This window comes from Schistocerca gregaria, chromosome 6, assembly GCF_023897955.1.
Source record: "Schistocerca gregaria isolate iqSchGreg1 chromosome 6, iqSchGreg1.2, whole genome shotgun sequence".
Taxonomy (NCBI): domain Eukaryota; kingdom Metazoa; phylum Arthropoda; class Insecta; order Orthoptera; family Acrididae; genus Schistocerca; species Schistocerca gregaria.
The window spans coordinates 285653414-285671833 of NC_064925.1; the positions used below are offsets into that span (position 1 = coordinate 285653414).

The 18420-nt window shown below is 43.6% G+C and overlaps 1 protein-coding gene across 1 annotated transcript in view; it reads right to left on the minus strand.

Annotated features, from left to right (window-relative positions):
- The window catches only part of LOC126278211 (sodium-coupled monocarboxylate transporter 1-like), a 193936-nt gene that overhangs the window by 130163 nt on the left and 45353 nt on the right, over positions 1–18420 (minus strand). The window contains exon 3 of the mRNA XM_049978145.1: positions 561–720. Within this exon, the coding sequence (XP_049834102.1) occupies positions 561–720 (160 nt within the window). The remainder of the gene's footprint in view (positions 1–560; positions 721–18420) is intronic.

Below are 18420 nucleotides of genomic sequence, written 5' to 3' on the forward strand. Positions count from 1 at the left end.
CGGCCCCAACGAGCTGTCATCGTGGAGAAGTACCTTGAAACAGAAGATATCAGGCGAATGGAGTGGCCTGCCTGTTCTCCAGACCTAAGCCCCATCGAGCACGTCTGGGATGCTCTCGGTCGACGTATCACTGCACGTCTTCCAACTCCTAGGACACTTCAGGAGCTCCGACAGGTACTGGTGCAAGAATGGGAGGCTATACCCAGCAGCTGCTCGACCATCTGATCCAGAGTATGCCAACCCGTTGTGCGGCCTGTGTAGGTGTGCATGGTGATATTATCCCATATTGATGTCGGGGTACATGCGCAGGAAGCAGTGGCCTTTTGTAGCACATGTGTTTCAAGACGGTTTGCTCAACGTATCACCAATACCCTGGACTTACAGATCTGTGTCGTGTGTGTTTCCTATGTGCCTATGCTATTAGCTCCAGTTTTGTGTAGTGCCACGTTGTGTGGCACCAATTCTGAAATTATCCTTAATTTATGACCATGAGTTTATAGACACTCAATTCAGTCAATAAAACTATGGCGGACCTGTAAGACAGATATTTATGAACATACCTCGTACGTGGAGGTGATCTGCAGATCGTAGAAGACGGACAGGAAGGCGACCGCATTAATGATGGCGCTGACCAGCACACCGATGGCGATGTAGCCGTACTCGGCGCCGTACAGGTACGCCTCCGTGGCCATGCCCAGGAGCGTGATGCCGGATATGAAGCTGTGGGCGCAAACATAGCCCTCAGTCATCTTAATTGGGCTGAGCACAGTCACTCGTAATAGTACTTAGGCATTACAAGGTCTATTCGTGAAATACACTCCTGGAAATTGAAATAAGAACACCGTGAATTCATTGTCCCAGGAAGGGGAAACTTTATTGACACATTCCTGGGGTCAGATACATCACATGATCACACTGACAGAACCACAGGCACATAGACACAGGCAACAGAGCATGCACAATGTCAGCACTAGTACAGTGTATATCCACCTTTCGCAGCAATGCAGGCTGCTATTCTCCCATGGAGACGATCGTAGAGATGCTGGATGTAGTCCTGTGGAACGGCTTGCCATGCCATTTCCACCTGGCGCCTCAGTTGGACTAGCGTTCGTGCTGGACGTGCAGACCGCGTGAGACGACGCTTCATCCAGTCCCAAACATGCTCAATGGGGGACAGATCCGGAGATCTTGCTGACCAGGGTAGTTGACTTACACCTTCTACAGCACGTTGGGTGGCACAGGATACATGCGGACGTGCATTGTCCTGTTGGAACAGCAAGTTCCCTTGCCGGTCTAGGAATGGTAGAACGATGGGTTCGATGACGGTTTGGATGTACCGTGCACTATTCAGTGTCCCCTCGACTATCACCAGAGGTGTACGGCCAGTGTAGGAGATCGCTCCCCACACCACGATGCCGGGTGTTGGCCCTGTGTGCCTCGGTCGTATGCAGTCCTGATTGTGGAGCTCACCTGCACGGCGCCAAACACGCATACGACCATCATTGGCACCAAGGCAGAAGCGACTCTCATCGCTGAAGACGACACGTCTCCATTCGTCCCTCCATTCACGCCTGTCGCGACACCACTGGAGGCGGGCTGCACGATGTTGGGGCGTGAGCGGAAGACGGCCTAACGGTGTGCGGGCCCGTAGCCCAGCTTCATGGAGACGGTTGCGAATGGTCCTCGCCGATACCGCAGGAGCAACAGTGTCCCTAATTTGCTGGGAAGTGGCGGTGCGGTCCCCTACGGCACTGCGTAGGATCCTACGGTCTTGGCGTGCATCCGTGCGTCGCTGCGGTCCGGTCCCAGGTCGACGGGCACGTGCACCTTCCGCCGACCACTGGCGACAACATCGATGTACTGTGGAGACCTCACGCCCCACGTGTTGAGCAATTCGGCGGTACGTCCACCCGGCCTCCCGCATGCCCACTATACGCCCTCGCTCAAAGTCCGTCAACTGCACATACGGTTCACGTCCACGCTGTCGCGGCATGCTACCAGTGTTAAAGACTGCGATGGAGCTCCGTATGCCACGGCAAACTGGCTGACACTGACGGCGGCGGTGCACAAATGCTGCGCAGCTAGCGCCATTCGACGGCCAACACCGCGGTTCCTGGTGTGTCCGCTGTGCCGTGCGTGTGATCATTGCTTGTACAGCCCTCTCGCAGTGTCCGGAGCAAGTATGGTGGGTCTGACACACCGGCGTCAATGTGTTCTTTTTTCCATTTCCAGGAGTGTAGATGAAATTCTGCTGGCTTCTCTGCTCTTTTCGTCAATTTCGATTGCTATCTTTGAATTCACATCTAATCGATAAATCTACATGATAAAAGTGGTCTCTGATGTAGCATAACAGACTGTTTCAGTCTCAGGTGATATCTGTTAACTCACACAAATACCTTGATGCCATAATCTACAGGGATATGAAATGGAACGATCACATAGGCAGAGTCGTAGATCAAACAGCTGACATTGGTGTAGAATACTAGGGAAACTCAATCAGTCTATAAAGGAGCTTGTTTATAAAACACTCATATGACCCATCCTAGAATATTTCTCAAGTACGAGGGTCGTTCAATAAGTAATGGCCCACATTTTTTTTCTCACAACTTATTTATTGTTAAGAGTCAGAATTTGGTGACAATATACATCAAAATATCTTGTCCATGTGCTATTTTTCTATGTAGTCTCCATCACGTTCTATGGCCGTACGCCACCGTTGTACAAGTGCCGGTAAGAGCTCGTCCTGTAGGCGTAGCCATGTTGCCACTGCATGATTGACGCATCTTCATGTATTCCCCGTAGAGAATTTTTAAGCTACCCAAAGAGATGGACGTCTGAGGGTGCCAGGTCTGGAACGTAGGGTGGATGAGGCAGTGATGTCCAACCCAATTTAACGATGTGTTCCCGGGTTCTCAGACTTGTGTGTTGGCGTGCATGACCGTGTTTGAGCAAGATTACTGCTGGATTCTTGTCCGACTGAATACGTAGGAAACGGTTCTTGACTTTATTCAGAGTCTTCACGTATACCTCTGAATTGATAGTTGACCCTCTTGGCATCACATCCACTACCCCAGAAGTCTGTCCCCATGACTTTTCTGGCAGAGGCTGTTGTCTTGAATTATTTCTTTTGTGGTGAATGAGGATGAAGCCACTCCATGGACAGCCTTTTTGTTTCCGGTGCAAAGTGGTATATTCAGCTTTCGTCCCCCGCAACGATCGGTGACAGAAAGGCCTATCGGTCTGTCTCAAAACGCTCCTACAATTTAAATAAAATGGCATTTCTTTGAATCTTGTGGTCCGCTGTGAGCATTCATGGAACCCAGCGTGAGCGCTTCTTTGAATATCCGACTGTCTCGTTCGTTGCAGACGCACTTTCAATGCTGACCGACAACTGTAGAGTCAATTGTCGAGTTGTGATGCACCAGTCGGCACGAATATTGACATTCGCACGTCCCGACCGTGGCTAATCATGGAACTCTGTTTCTGCATTTCCAGAGGCTGTAACTTTCTTTACCCATCGCCCAACTGTACTCCTATGAATTGCAGCATCGCCATACACTGCACACAAATGATTATCGATGTTCACGACGCTTTCTTTTTCTGCACACAAAAATTCAATAACAGCACTCTGCTTGCCATTTTGACATCTTACTTGGGCTTGCCATCTGCCAGAACGGTTCGAAACTTCACCGGCGCACAGAACAAACATCAAATGAGAAGCACCAACAAAGACGTTTGTCTATGTATATTAAAAAAATGTTGGGCATTACTTATTGTACGACCCTCGTATGTGGTAGCCATACCAAATAGGACTAATAGAAGGTATTGAACGTGTACAGAGGAGGGCAGCTCGAATTGTCTCAAGTATGTTTGACCTGTGGAAGAGAGTCACGGAGATGCTGAAGGCGACACGTCACACAACTCAACTGGGACGACGCCACTAGAGAGTACGGCACAGTGGCTGTCGACAGAGACCCGTCACGCCAACTGTCCATCTGAGTGTGAGATGACGTCGACGACATAAATTGTCATGCAGACTGTACGTCGACCTGAATTGTTGGCAACACTGTGTGGAAGGTCTGTACAAGGAACTATTTGTGAATAATTTAATGCTAAGTCATATAGAACGTATAAAAATTACACGTTTGTTAATATACATGTACATGGAACTCGTGAATGCTTATGCCAGTCGCTATGGTCGCAGGTTCGAATCCTGCCTCGGGCATGGATGTATGTTATGTCCTTAGGTGAGTTAGGTTTAAGTAGTTCTAGGTCTATGGGACTAATGACCTCAGATGTTAAATCCGATAGTGCTTAGAGCCATTTGAACCATTTTTGAAAGTTTATACACTTAATGTTGACACATGCGAGTCAAATACATGCGTATTACCGTTCCAGACGACGGCATATTTCTTCGTTGCTTGTGTGGGAGAATGTACATTATTATACTTTCCACACCGTCAAATTACTTGTGAGTTAGGAACATAAACTTTTACTGTGGTCATTAATTAATTGAAAATTAGCCAGGTATTAGGGCAGGGAACTTGCGAACTTAAGCACGGTGGACACTGTAACGTGAGGTGGAACCAACTGTTGTCTAGAGGAGCCATCCCCTTAATCACGGTTAAGAAGTACCACTTGGAGAAGCTACCAATTTGGCTCCACAAGAAGAACTACAGAAGCTATAAACATTAACTCTTTCGTTTCCATGTTGTCTCGTGTGTCAAACCATTCGTAAAACCAGTTCATGGGATGAACAGTGTATTGCACGAGAACAGTGAAGTGTATGTTTTTCCTTCTTTTCTTTTACATTTCAGGGACAATTGTAGAGACTAGCCTGGACTGAATAATAATTCTGACGCATACGATCAGCGGTGTCACAATATGTGAATACTGCTAATTTATTATGTTCATAATGAAGATATGCTTGCAATTATGTCACTAATTGCTTAACACTGTCTGTATTTGACGTAGCAGGTACTACACTTAGTTACCAATATGTACCTATGTACCTCACCTTGTTCATACAGTATCACAGGTGTATGCAAATGAGAATTTATCCATTGTTTTAGTATTCGTGGTATTCTGTTTGCATTTACTCATGTTAAATACAGTCATGATTATATGCCTTCGAGAATTTACAGCTTTTTACTTCTACAAAATCATACAACATGAATGTAATACGATTTGCTTTTATTATGTTTTGTTGTCATGTACTTGTGTCTCCATAAATGTCTTTCTTATTGTACAGTGTAATATACTATGCAGTAGAATGTCTGTATAAAACAGTAAATGATTTGGTGCTGCAATATAATAAGTGTGAGTGTAGTAGCTAACTGCAAATTGATTGGAGTATGTGTATGTGAGATTCTCAATGTACCGTCTTCGTTTATGAATACTGTTAGTATAATTAGTATGTATGTGTAATATTGCACGAACTGGTGTTTCTCCTTGACTTATATGACTACACAATTACACTTTTCCACCAGTATGTAACGGGTTAACCTTCTTCACTTATGATATGATACTCTTCAGATGATGAATGAGTGATCGTTATTGAACTATATGAGATAAAATCGTCATAAATTCTGAACTGTTTACGTTAGAACGTTCGTCAATAAGCAAAATTGGCGCATTTGGGGGACTGAGAATCCGAATTTCACGATCGAGTAGTCTCTTCCCCCCCAATTGGTGACTGTGTAGTGTGCAATGTGTAGTCACAGAATAATTGGTGCGATGTTCCTTGATGGCATGGTGGCTACTGAATAATACGTGAAGCTTTTGAACCTGATTTCGACTGGATGGTTTCATGAAAGACGGAGCTCGACCCCATCGAAACAGGGGAGCGTCTGATGTAGTGGAGGAGTGCCTTGGGGACCGCATCCTGGCTCTGGGGTACACAGAGGCCACTGGCATGGGTCTCACTAGGCCGCCATATTCTTCGGATCTCAACATATTCGACTCCTTTTTGTGTGGCTGTACTAAAGGAAAGGTGTACAGCAGTAACCCCAAGACTATTGCTGAGTTGAAAACAGCCATTCAGGAGGCCATCGACAGCATCGATGTTCCGACACTTCAGCGGGTTATGAAGAATTTCGCTATTCGTGTGCGCCACATAATCGTCAATGATGGCAGGCTTCTCGAACGTCATAACGGAAATCTGTATATCTGTAGTGATGTTTATATGTTGAATAAAGTGTGTGTGCGCCGTAGTTTGTAACTATTTTACGTTTTTTTAATGCTGCTGCTGTGGTCTTCAGTCCTGAGATTGGTTTGATGCAGCTCTCCATGCTACTCTATCTTTTGCAAGCTTCTTCATCTCCCAGTACCTACTGCAACCTACATCCTTCTGAATCTGCTTAGTGTAGTCATCTCTTGGTCTCCCTCTACGATTTTTACCCTCCACGCTGCCCTCTAATACTAAACTGCTGATCCCTTGATGCCTCAGAACATGTACTACCAACCGATCCCTTCTTCTGGTCAAGTTGTGCCACAAACTTCTCTTCTCCCCAATCCTGTTCAGTACTTCCTCATTAGTTATGTGATCTACCCATCTAATCTTCAGCATTCTTCCGTAGCACCACATTTCGAAAGCTTCTATTCTCTTCTTGTCCAAACTAGTTATCGTCCATGTTTCACTTCCATACATGGCTACACCCCATACAAATACTTTCAGAAATGACTTCTTGGCACTTGAATCTATACTAGATTTTAATAAATTTCTCTTCTTCAGAAATGCTTTCCTTGCCATTGCCAGTCTAAATTTAATATCCTCTCTACCTCGACCATCATCAGTTATTTGGTCCCCAAATAGCAAAACTCCTTTACTACTTTAAGTGTCTCATTTCCTAATCTAATGCCCTCAGCATCACCGGACTTTATTCGACTACATTCCATTATCCTCGGTTTGCTTTTGTTGATGTTCATTTTATATCCTCCTTTCAAGACACTATCCATTCCGTTCAACTGCTCTTCCAAGTCCTTTGCTGTCTCTGACAGAATTACGACGTCATCGGCGATCCTCAACATTTTTATTTCTTCTCCATGGATTTTAATAACTGCTCCGAATTTTTCTTTTGTTTCCTTCACTGCTTGCTCAATATACAGATTGAATAACATCAGGAAGAGGCTAAAACCCTGTCTTACTCCCTTCCCGACCACAGCTTCCCTTTCATGTCCCTCGACTGTTATAACTGCCATGTGGTTTCTGTACAAATTTTAAATAACCTTTCGCTCCCTGTATTTTACCCCTGCTACCTTCAGAATTTGAAAGAGAGTATTCCAATCAACATTGTCAAAAGCTTTCTCTAAGTCTACAAATGCTAGAAACGTAGGTTTGCCTTTCCTTAACCTAGCTTCTAAGATAAGTCATAGGGACAGTATTGCCTCACGTGTTCCAATATTTCTACGGAACCCAAACTGATATTCCCCGAGGTCGGCTTCTACTAGTTTTTCCATTCGTCTGTAAAGAATTCGCGTTAGTATTTTGCAGCTGTGACTTATTAAACTGATAGTTCGGTAATTTCCACATCTGTCAACACCTGCTTTCTTTGGGATTGGAATTATTATATTCTTCTTGAAGTCTGAGGGTATTTCGCCTGTCTCATACATCTTGGTCACCAGATGGTGGAGTTTTGTCAGGGCTGGCTCTCCCAAGGCCGTCAGTAGTTCCAATGGGATGTTGTCTACTCCGGGGGCCTTGTTTCGACTCAGGTCTTTCAGTGCTCTGTCAAACTCTTCACGCAGTATCGTATCTCCCATTTCATCTTCATCTACATCCTCTTCCATTTCCATTATATTGTCCTCAAGTACATCGCCCTTGTATAGACCCTCTATATACTCCTTCCACATTTCTGCTTTCCCTTCTTTGCTTAGATCTGGGTTTCCATATGAGCTCTTGTTGTTCATACAAGTGGTTCTCTTATCTCCAAAGGTCTCTTTAATTTTCCTGTAGGCAGTATCTATCTTACCCCTAGTGAGATAAGCCTCTACATCCTTACATTTGTCCTCTTGCCATCCCTGCTTAGCCATTTTGCACTTCCTGTCGATCTCATTTTTGAGACGTCTGTATTCCTTTTTGCCTGCTTCATTTACTGCATTTTTATATTTTCTCCTTTCATCAATTAAAATTATTGTGTGACAATTATTGAACTATATTAAAAACATCATTTAATTGATGTTTTTTAATATAGATCAATAATTGTCACACACTATATCTCAGAACAATTTCATCGACATCCATTTTAAAGGCAACGAGTTGATGTTACACAGGAGTTTACAATCAGACTGTCTCATAACATATTCTACGATGAGGTATGCACATCTTCCGGGCCAATGTAGTCTTTTAACACTGCAACCTAACTACAGATATTATTCAATACTATCAGTACCTTCTCAGCTAATGACGTCTTATCTTCCTTCCTTTTATTACAGTGAGGGACTCGTTATTTGCTACAGCCTTGGAAAGCTGTTTTCTAGCTGGTTCGTGCAACATGAAAGCTTACTTAAAAGGATCTCAGAGTCATGAATATGTTAGGAAATAAAAGCTGTCCTTCACAACAGGTGGCCGACTTAGTATTCGCTTCGTCCCATCTCAACCCAGCAGGCGGCTCAGGGGCTGCGCCGTCTGCCATAAAACGCCATTGTGCAATTCAGTGGACCAAATCCTTCTGGAAAGATAGGATGTGAAGCCAAGTGTATCCAGCAGAACGGGTAAAGAATGAGGCACACGATTTCTCAACGGTCACGCCAGGAAAAATGGTTCAAATGGCTCTGAGCACTATGGGACTTAACATCTGAGGTCATCAGTCCCCTAGAACTTAGAACTACTTAAACCTTACTAACCTAAGGACATCACACACATACATGGCCGAAACAGGATTCGAACCTGCGAACATAGCGGTCGCGCGGTTCCAGACTGAAGCGCCAAGAACCGCTCGGTCACAGCGGCCGGCAACGCCAGGAAAGAATTTTTGTTTAAAATCCTTGCACAGGGCACTTTGGTTGACTCGTAATAATTATTTCTGTAGAATGCATGCTTTCTCGTATGTGCTTAAGTAAGCCATTTGACAAGCCATTGTTAGAAACCTGTCATGGAATGGGAGAGAGTTTCTGCCTTTCACCCCACACTAGACGATCATTGGTTGATTATAACAAAATCCGCAAGAAGGGTAGCTGGTTTAACTTATTTACAAAATTATTATTGGTCGTAACTCACAGGTTCTGCTGTAACTGGCTAGAGAGATTTCTGCCCTGGCAGAAACAACCAAGTTTTCGAGAATTAAGTCAGGGGTCACTCGCCGCTGAGTGATGAGTAAACAGCAGTTGTTGCTGGGATATCAATAAGCAAAGATTAGTGCTGAGGAGTCATACAATTGACGTCTCTGTACTACAATTGTGTACAGATGTAGAGCTGAGTTCGGAATTTCCAGACGTTACTGCCGCTGTCTTCCACATTGACAATGTACAGGCTACTAAACTTTCATCACGACTAACTGCACAGTTTATTTTACGTTTGAAGCTAGCTTCTTGCTGCTATGATGCGCTTTGGAGATTCCACTCTCGTTCTTACTGTTTCTTGCGTGTATTTTCTTTAAACTCCATCCATTCTTGCAGTCATTGGCGTTATCAAGGATTTATTCTCACGATTATGCTTTTATTCGTTCGCCCGCTTGTGCCAAGGTTACATTTCATAATTATAATGGTTTGTCCATTTATTAAATTTCACATGCGTATGCTAATACATAATTCATATTTTGATGCTTCGTAGCAATAAACTAAACCGTTACAGAGACCGCTTGTTTCTGTTGTAGACAGCTGAGCCCCTTCATTAATACACTGAAGCGCCAAAGATACTGGTATAGGCATTTGTATTCAAATACATAGATACGTAAACAGACAGAATATGGCGCTGCAGTCGGCAACGCCTATGTAAGACAAGTGCCTGGCGCAGTTCTCCCTCGTCTCCTTCCGCCTGGCAGATTCTCTCACTTTTGTTCGTTGTCATCGGTGTGCTACGTCAGCGTTGTGTTTGGTGCTGTTCTCCCGTGACGTCAAGAGCTGTGATTTTAATTGTGTGCTGGACTTGTACGTAGTGTTACTGTCAGTTATTGTTATGTGCCACTCCGGTCCATCTCTACTTTCATGCCCCGGCCATACGTCACAGTGTGAGGTTTTTTATGTACAGTTTTTAGCTTTCCCCTTTTACATGTCTGTTTCGCCGTATTTCCTCCTTTCTGTTGTTTTTCAAATGTCTCCATGTTCTGTACATACTGTCTGTCTCTCGGTTGAAGAACGGCGTCTATGCTGCTGCCAGCCCGCCCCGTGTGGGTCATTGAAATACAATAAAGAAAAAAAAAATGGCGCAATTGTTAGATCGCTTACTGCTGCTACAATGGCAGGTTATAAAGACTGAAGTGAATTTGAACGTGGTGTTATAGTCGACGCACGAGTGATGGGACACAGCATCTGCGAATCAGCGATGAAGTGGGGATTTTCCTGTACGATCATTTCACGAATGTACGGTGAATATCTGGAGTCCGGTAAAACATAGAATCTCCGACATCGCTACGGCTGGAAAAAGATCCTGCAAGAACGAGACCAACGTCGATTAAAGAGAATAGTTCAACGTGACATAAGTGCAATCCTTCCGCAAATTACTGCAGATTTCAATGCTGGGATATCAACTTGTGTCAGCGTGCGAACCATCCAACGAAACGTCATCGATATGTGCTTTCCAAGCTGAAGGCCCATTCGCGTACCCCTCACGACTGCACGACACAAAGCCTTACGCCTCGCCGGCGCACTCAACACTGACATTGCACTGCATGACTGGAAACATGATGTCTGATCATACGAGTCTCGATTCAAATTGTATCGAGTGGTTTAGGCGTGTACAGGTATCGATACAACCTTATAAATCCTAGGACCCTGCATGTCAGCAGGAGACTTCTCAAGCTGGTGGAGACTCTCTAACGGTGTGAGGCGTGTGCAGTTCGAGTGATGTGGGACCCTTGACACATCTAAATACGACTGGAATCCCTGATACGTCTATATACGACTGTGTCAGGTGACACGTACGTAAGCATGCTGTCTAATCATCTGCATCCATTCGTGTCCATTCTGCATTCCGACGGACTTTGGCAATTCCAGCAGGATACTGCGACACCCACTGCTATGGAGTGGCTTCAGGAACACTCTTCTGGATTTAAACACTTCCGCTGGGCACCAAACTCCACAGACATGTACATTATTGAGTGTATCTGGGATGCCTTACAACTTGCTTTTCAGAAAAGATCTCCACCTTCTCGTATTCTTACGGATTTATGGGCAGTCCTGCAGGATTCGTGCTCAGTTCCCTCCAGCACTACTTCAAAAATTAGTCGAGTCCATGCTCGTCGGGGTAATACACGACATTAGGCAGGTGTACCAGTTTCTTTGCCTCTTCTGCGTATAGCCATGTGTGGTGTGATACCCATATTCTCATACTTGATTAGGTCATGCCTAATAGTAGTTTCTTTATTAAGACATTTCTATTGAGTGACATGGTTCCTTCCTTAAATTTGCTAGATCTTATGGGAAGCGTTCCTTCTCTATATGTCACCAGGTATGCCACTTATTGTATCTTAGGTATATGCTAAACAGCTTCACTGGCACTACACAGTAGGGATGAAATTATACATCAAAATTAAACATAGATATATCTCAAGTGTAATGTCTCATCTATATTGTCATCATTAGAGTCGAATAGGTATATCGGATGGACAGGGATGGATTGGGAAAGCGGCTGTGACATTGCTGCAAGAAAACATCCCGTCGATTGTTTCAAGTAATTAAGGAAAAATGGGAAACCTAAATCACGATTGCCTCTCGAGCCTGAGTCCGTCTGGATCGACATTCAGTGAAAACCTGGAACAAATTTCATTTTTCACTTTTTTAAATAACTGACTGCAGCTCTTGTGCCTGTTTCCCACAGTAACACTATTAGACACAACAAACAATCTAGAAGATGAGTTGTGTGGAATTGCTTACATCCTGAAAAAGATGTTTCACGATGTAAATCGATCAAAGTGAAACAGTGGTATTGAAGTGTAGTTGAGTGAAATAAAGTGATACTGAGGGACTTCGATTAGGAAATGAGAAACTGCTAGTAAGAGACAAATTCTGCTATTTCTGGAGCAGAATAGCTGACTATGGCAGAAATAAAAAGGAAGCAAAATACAAACTTGCAGTAAAAGCTTTCCTCAAAAATAGATAGACGTTAAAATCAAATAAGAAAATTTTGACTTAAGAGAGTAATTTCCTTGAGTGTAGCCTTGTATTAGAATGACATAAACAGCGCAGAAAATAACATAACAGAAGCATTAGAAATGTGAGAATAAATCCTTCCTTGACGGCACTATTGTATAAAATATTCTCGGACTTTTTCAGCGTCAATTCACGGGAAAAAACGCGAGCTTCTGGCGATTTCAACTATCATCTTCGTCTGATACAACTGATAGTCAAAATTGCTGCTGTGATGGCCTTAAATAGCCCAAAGACGGCTTCTGTTTGGTCGGTAGTTACGTCATGCTGTCACAGATGGTGTCAACGTCTGCGCTCGTGGCGCTACAGCTCCCACCGTAGCGTAAACACTGCGCCGAATATCTCTCTGACTCTTCTCTGCGTCGAGAGCTTGCTTCCATACAACGCTAAGATTATATCCAACGCCACGATTGAATGTTTCCTCACACTACAGCATCTTTAATTATAGAGGCCCAGAATGTGGAAACCTGGGCCAAAACATTTGTTTCGTCAAACAGTATTTTATATTCGTTTGTAAATCTGTGCCCGGCAGCTGCAGATTTCTATAGTTCTCGATTTTAGTTGTTGTTGTTGAAGTCTTCAGTCCGGAGACTGGTTTGATGCTGCTCTCCATGCTACTCTATCCTGTGCAAGCTTCTTCGTCTCCCAGTACCTACTACAACCTACATCCTCCTGAATCTGGTTAGTGTATTCATATCTTGGTCTCTACGATTTTTACCCCCCCCCCCCCCCCCCCACTGCCCTCTAATTCTAAATTCGTGATCTCTTGATCCCTCAGAACATGTTCTACCAACCGATACCTTCTTCTAGTCAAGTTGTGCCACAAACTCCTCTTCTCCCCAATCCTGTTCAATACCTCCCCATTAGTTATGTGATCTACCTATCTAATCTTCACCATTCTTCTGTAGCACCACGTTTCGAAAGCTTCTATTCTCTTCTTGTCCAAACTAGTTATCGTCCATGTTTCGCTTGCATACATGGCTACACTCCATACAATTACTTTCAGGAAGACTTACTGACACTTAAATCTATACTCGATGTTAACAAATTTATCTTTATCAGAAATGCTTTCCTTGCCATTGCCAGTCTACATTTTATATCCTCTCTACGTCGACCATCATCAGTTACTTTGCTCCCTAGATAGCGAAACTCCTTTACTACTTTAAGTGTCTCATTTCCTAATCTACTTCCCTCAGCTTCACCCGACTTAATTCGACTACATTCCATTATCCTCGTTCTGCTTTTGTTAATGTTCATCTTATATCCTCCTTTCAAGACACTGTCCATTCCGTTCAGCTGCTCTACCAAGTCCTTTGCTGTCTCTCACAGAATTACAATGTCATCGGCGACCCTCAAAGCTTTTATTTCTTCTCCATGGATTTTATTAACTACTCCGAATTATTCTTTTGTTTCCTTTACTGTTTGCTCAATATACAGATTGAATAACATCAGGGAGAGGCTACGACCCTGTCTCACTCCCTTCCCAACCACTGCTTCCCTTTCATGCCCCTCGACTCATATAACTGACATGTGGCTTCTCTTCAAATTGTAAATAGCCTTTCTCTCCCTGTATTTTACCCCTGCCATCTTCAGAATTTGAAACAGAGTATTCCAGTGAACATTGTCAAAAGCTTTCTCTGAGTCTACAAATGCTAGAAACGGTAGGTTTGCCTTTCCTTAATATTTTTTCTAAGATAAGTCGTAAAGTCAGTATTGCCTCACGTGTTCCAATATTTCTACGGAATCGAAACTGATCTTCCCCGATGTCGGCTTCTACCAGTTTTTCCGTTCGTCTGTAAAGAATTCGCGTTAGTACTTTGCAGCCGTGGCTTATTAAACTGGTAGTTCGGTAATTTCCACATCTGTCAACACCTGCTTCTGTGGGACTGGAATTTTCTTCTTGAAGTCTGAGGGTATTTCGCCTGTCTCATAATCTTGCTCACCAGATGGTAGAGTTTTGTCTAGACTGGCTCCTCCAAGGCTGTCAGTAGTTCTGATCGAATGTTGTCTACTCCTGTGGCCTTGTTTCTTCTCGGGTTTCTCAGTACACTCTGAAACTCTTCACGCAGTATCAAATCTCCCATTTTATCTTCATCTATATCCTCTTCCATTTCCATATTATTGTCCTCAAGTACATCGCCCTTGTATAGACCGTCTATATAGTTCTTCCACCTTTCTGTTTCCCCTTCTTTGCTCAGAACTGAGTTTCCATCTGAGCTATTGATATTCATACAAGTGGTTCACTTTTCTCCAAAGGTCTTTTAAACTTTCCTGTAGGCAGCATCTATCTTACCCTAGTGAGATAAGCGTCTAGATCCTTACATTTGTCCTCTAGCCATCCCTGCTTAGCCATTTTGCACTGTCCTGTCGTTCTCATTTTTGAGACGTTTGTATTCCTCTTTGCCTGCTTCATTTACTGCATTTTTATATTTTCTCCTTCCATCAATTAAATTCAATATTTCTTCTGTTACCCTTGTCTTTTTACCTACTTGATCCTCTGCAGCCTTTACTACTTCATCCCTCAAAGCTACCCATTCTTCTTCTGTTGTATGTCTTTCCCTCATTCCTGTCAATTGTTCTCTTATGCTCTCCCTGAAACTCTGTACAACCTCTGGATTAGTCAATTTATCCAGATACCATTTCTTTAAATTCTCACCTTTTTGCAGTTTCTTCAGTTTTAATCTGCAGTTCATAACCAATTGATTGTGGACAGAGTCCACATCTGCTCCTGGAAATATCTTACAATTTAAGAGATGGTTCCTAAATCTCTATCTTACCATTATATAATCTGCCTGATACCTTCTAGTATCTCCACGCTTCTTCCATGTACACAACATTCCTCCATGACTCTTGAATTAAATTTTAGCTATGATTAAGTTATGCTCTGTGCAAAATTCTACCAGGCGGCTTCATATTTCATTTCTTATCCCCAATGCATATTCACCTACTACGTTTCGTTCTATTCCTTTCCCTACACTCGAATTCCAGTCACCCATGACTACTAAATTTTCGTCTCTCTTCACTACTTGAATAATTTCTTTTATCTCCTCATACATTTCATAAATTACTTCGTCATCTGCAGAGCTAGTTGGCATACAGACTTGTACTACTGTAGTAGGCGTGGGCTTCGTCTCTATCTTGGGCACAATAATACATTCACTATGCTGTTTGTAGTAGCTTACCCGCACTCCTATTTTTTTTATTCATTATTAAACCTACTCCAGTATTACCCCTATTTGATTTTGTATTTATAACCCTGTATTCACCTGACCAAAAGTCTTGTTCTTTCCGCCAACGAACTTCACTAATTCCCACTATATCTAACTTTAATCTATCCATTTCCCATTTTAAGGGATCTGACATCCCACGCTCCGATCCGTAGAATGCGTTTTCTTTCTCCTGATAACGACGTCCTCTTGAGTAGTCCCCGCCCGGAGATCCGAATGGGGGACCCCCGGAATATTTTACTCAAGACGACGCCATCATCATTTAACCGACAGTAAAGCTGCATGCCCCTGGGAAAAATTACGGCTGTAGTTTCCCCTTGCTTTCAGCCGTTCGCAGTACCAGCACATAAAGGCCGTTTTGGTTAGTGTTACAAGGCCAGATCAGTCCAACATCCAGACTGTTGCCCCTGCAACTACTGAAAAGGTTGGTGCCCCTCTTTAGGAACCACACGTTTGTCTGGCCTCTCAACAGGTACCTCTCGTTGTGGTTGCATCTACGGTACGGCTATCTGTATAGCTGAGACATGAAAGCCTTCCCACGAACGGCAAGGTCCATGGTTCATTTTTAGTACCGTATATTACAGGCTATAAGAGCACATTTTCCTTCGAAAAGAAGCCTCCAAAATTCTTACACCCGAAAGTAATATAATAATGTCCAGTGTTAGATTTAAAATTCATCTCAGTCTTAATAATGGCCATGTATTAGACTCCGCGGGATAAATATGTCTATCTGACAATATTGCATTCAACTGGCAGCAGCAGTGCACCAATGCGACGAACATGAGTTGCGGTAATTCACAATCCTGCAAATAGTCTCCCTCCCGCTCCGCTGGTCGTTGTGGCCGAGCGGTTCTAGGTGTTTCAGTCCCGAAACAGCGCTGCTGCTACGGTCGCAGATTCGAATCTAGCCTCGGGCATGGATGTGTGTGATGTCCTTAGGTTAGTTAGGTTTAAGTGGTTCTAAGTTCTAGGGGACTGATGACCTCAGATGTTAAGTCCCATTGTGCTTAGAACAATTTGAACCTCCCACCCCGGCAACACAAATCCAGAACACTGTCTATCCTAAGGTACGTCATTGCAGTCTACGGTGCCAGTGAACTTGAACTGAAAGTGATTTGTGTTATCGGTAACCGTACAATATTTTTATTAGTAGTTAGTTTCGTAATGGCAATGCACAATAACATGGAAACAGAGCAGTTGTGCAGCATTCCGGCCCTCCACCAACAGAAAAAAACCATTCGTGATTGGCGGTCTAGTAAAGCAGAATTGAAAAAAAATGAGAAAGACTAAATGTTCAAATAGGCGCCTTAATACAAAATCGCAAAAACTAGAAGATGACGTGTTGAAATGGACTCAAGGACACCGTCAGAATGGCACAGGAATTAATACACAAATGATTAAAAAACACCCGTGTAAGATAGCTCTATAGTGGAACTTTAAGGATGGAGTTGGTTGGTGTTACAGGCTTATGAAGTGTCATCGACTTAGCATGCGAACCAAAACCAAAATATCTCAGAAAATGCCACAAGAGTATGAGGGAAAACTGTTGGTGCTCCTGTGGTGGGAGCTTCCGTAACAAGGTAGTCGAACTCTTTGGTGTTTCAAGGAGTACTGTACCGAAGATTTATTCGTCATACAAGGAAAGCGGAAAAACAAAATCTTCTCAGTCACAACGCGGACGCAATAGAGTTTTGAGTGAATGTGACAGATTGGCATTAAAGAGGATTGTGGTGAAAAATAAGAGGATACCAGCCTCATAACTAAATGTCTTACTCATGAACGCTGTCAGCACCAAAACGACACGATCGGAGCCCCATATACATAGAACTGCAGGCCGAGCTGGAATTCCACAATCAGTCATTAGTAAAGCAAATGCCCAAAACAGGAAAACATACAACCGAAGCCATAGAACCTCGACTACGGAGAGAGGGGAGGAAGTCATTTCATCGGGTGAGTATTGTTGCACACTGTTTGCAACTTCTGTAAAAATGGCTCTAAGCATTACGGGGCTTAACGTCTGAGGTCATTAGTCCCTTGGACGTAGAACTACTTAAACGTAACTAACCTAAGGACACCACACACATCCATGCCCGAGGTAGGATTCGAACGTGCGGCGGTTGTAGCAGCGCGGTTCTGGACTGAAGCGCCTAGACCGCTTGGCCACAAAGGCCGGGTGCAACTTCTGCCCGAGTTTACGTTCGAAGAGTCAAACATGCTGAAGTCTCGATGTTGATTTGATCAGCCACATCGATTTATCTTTCTGGCACCATGGGGACTATCAAGGAAGTATTACTGCGGAGAATTACGTGACCATTTTGGCTAATCAAGTCCATCCCGTGGTACAGTGGTTGTTCCCCGATACTGATGCTGTGTTCAAGACGACGACGCCCCTTCTGAGATAGCTCGCATCGTCCAGGACTGGTTTAATGAACACGAAGATGAATTGTCTCATCTGCTCTGTCCACCAAAGTCACCAGATCGCAGCCATATTGAATATTTGTGGTCTACTTGCAAAGAACAGTGCGTGATCGCTATCCACCTCAATCATCGATACATGAACTTGTCAATATTTTGCACGAAAAATAGTGTAAGATTCTCTTAAAAACCGTACAGGACCTGTACTTAGCAATTCAGAGACGACTGAAGCTGTTTTGAACGCCAAAGATTTCTTGCACCGTAATGGGCATAGTAATGTGTTGTGTTTTTGGTGCTTCCAAATGTTTATCCACTCCAAGCACTTCTTTTGGCTTAAGCAGTTCTACATCTGCTACATCTACATTTATACTTCGCAAGCCACCCAACGGTGTGTGGTGGAGGGCACTTTAACTGCCACTGTCATTATCTCCCTTTCGTGTTCCAGTCGCATATAGTTCGCGGGAAGAACAACTGC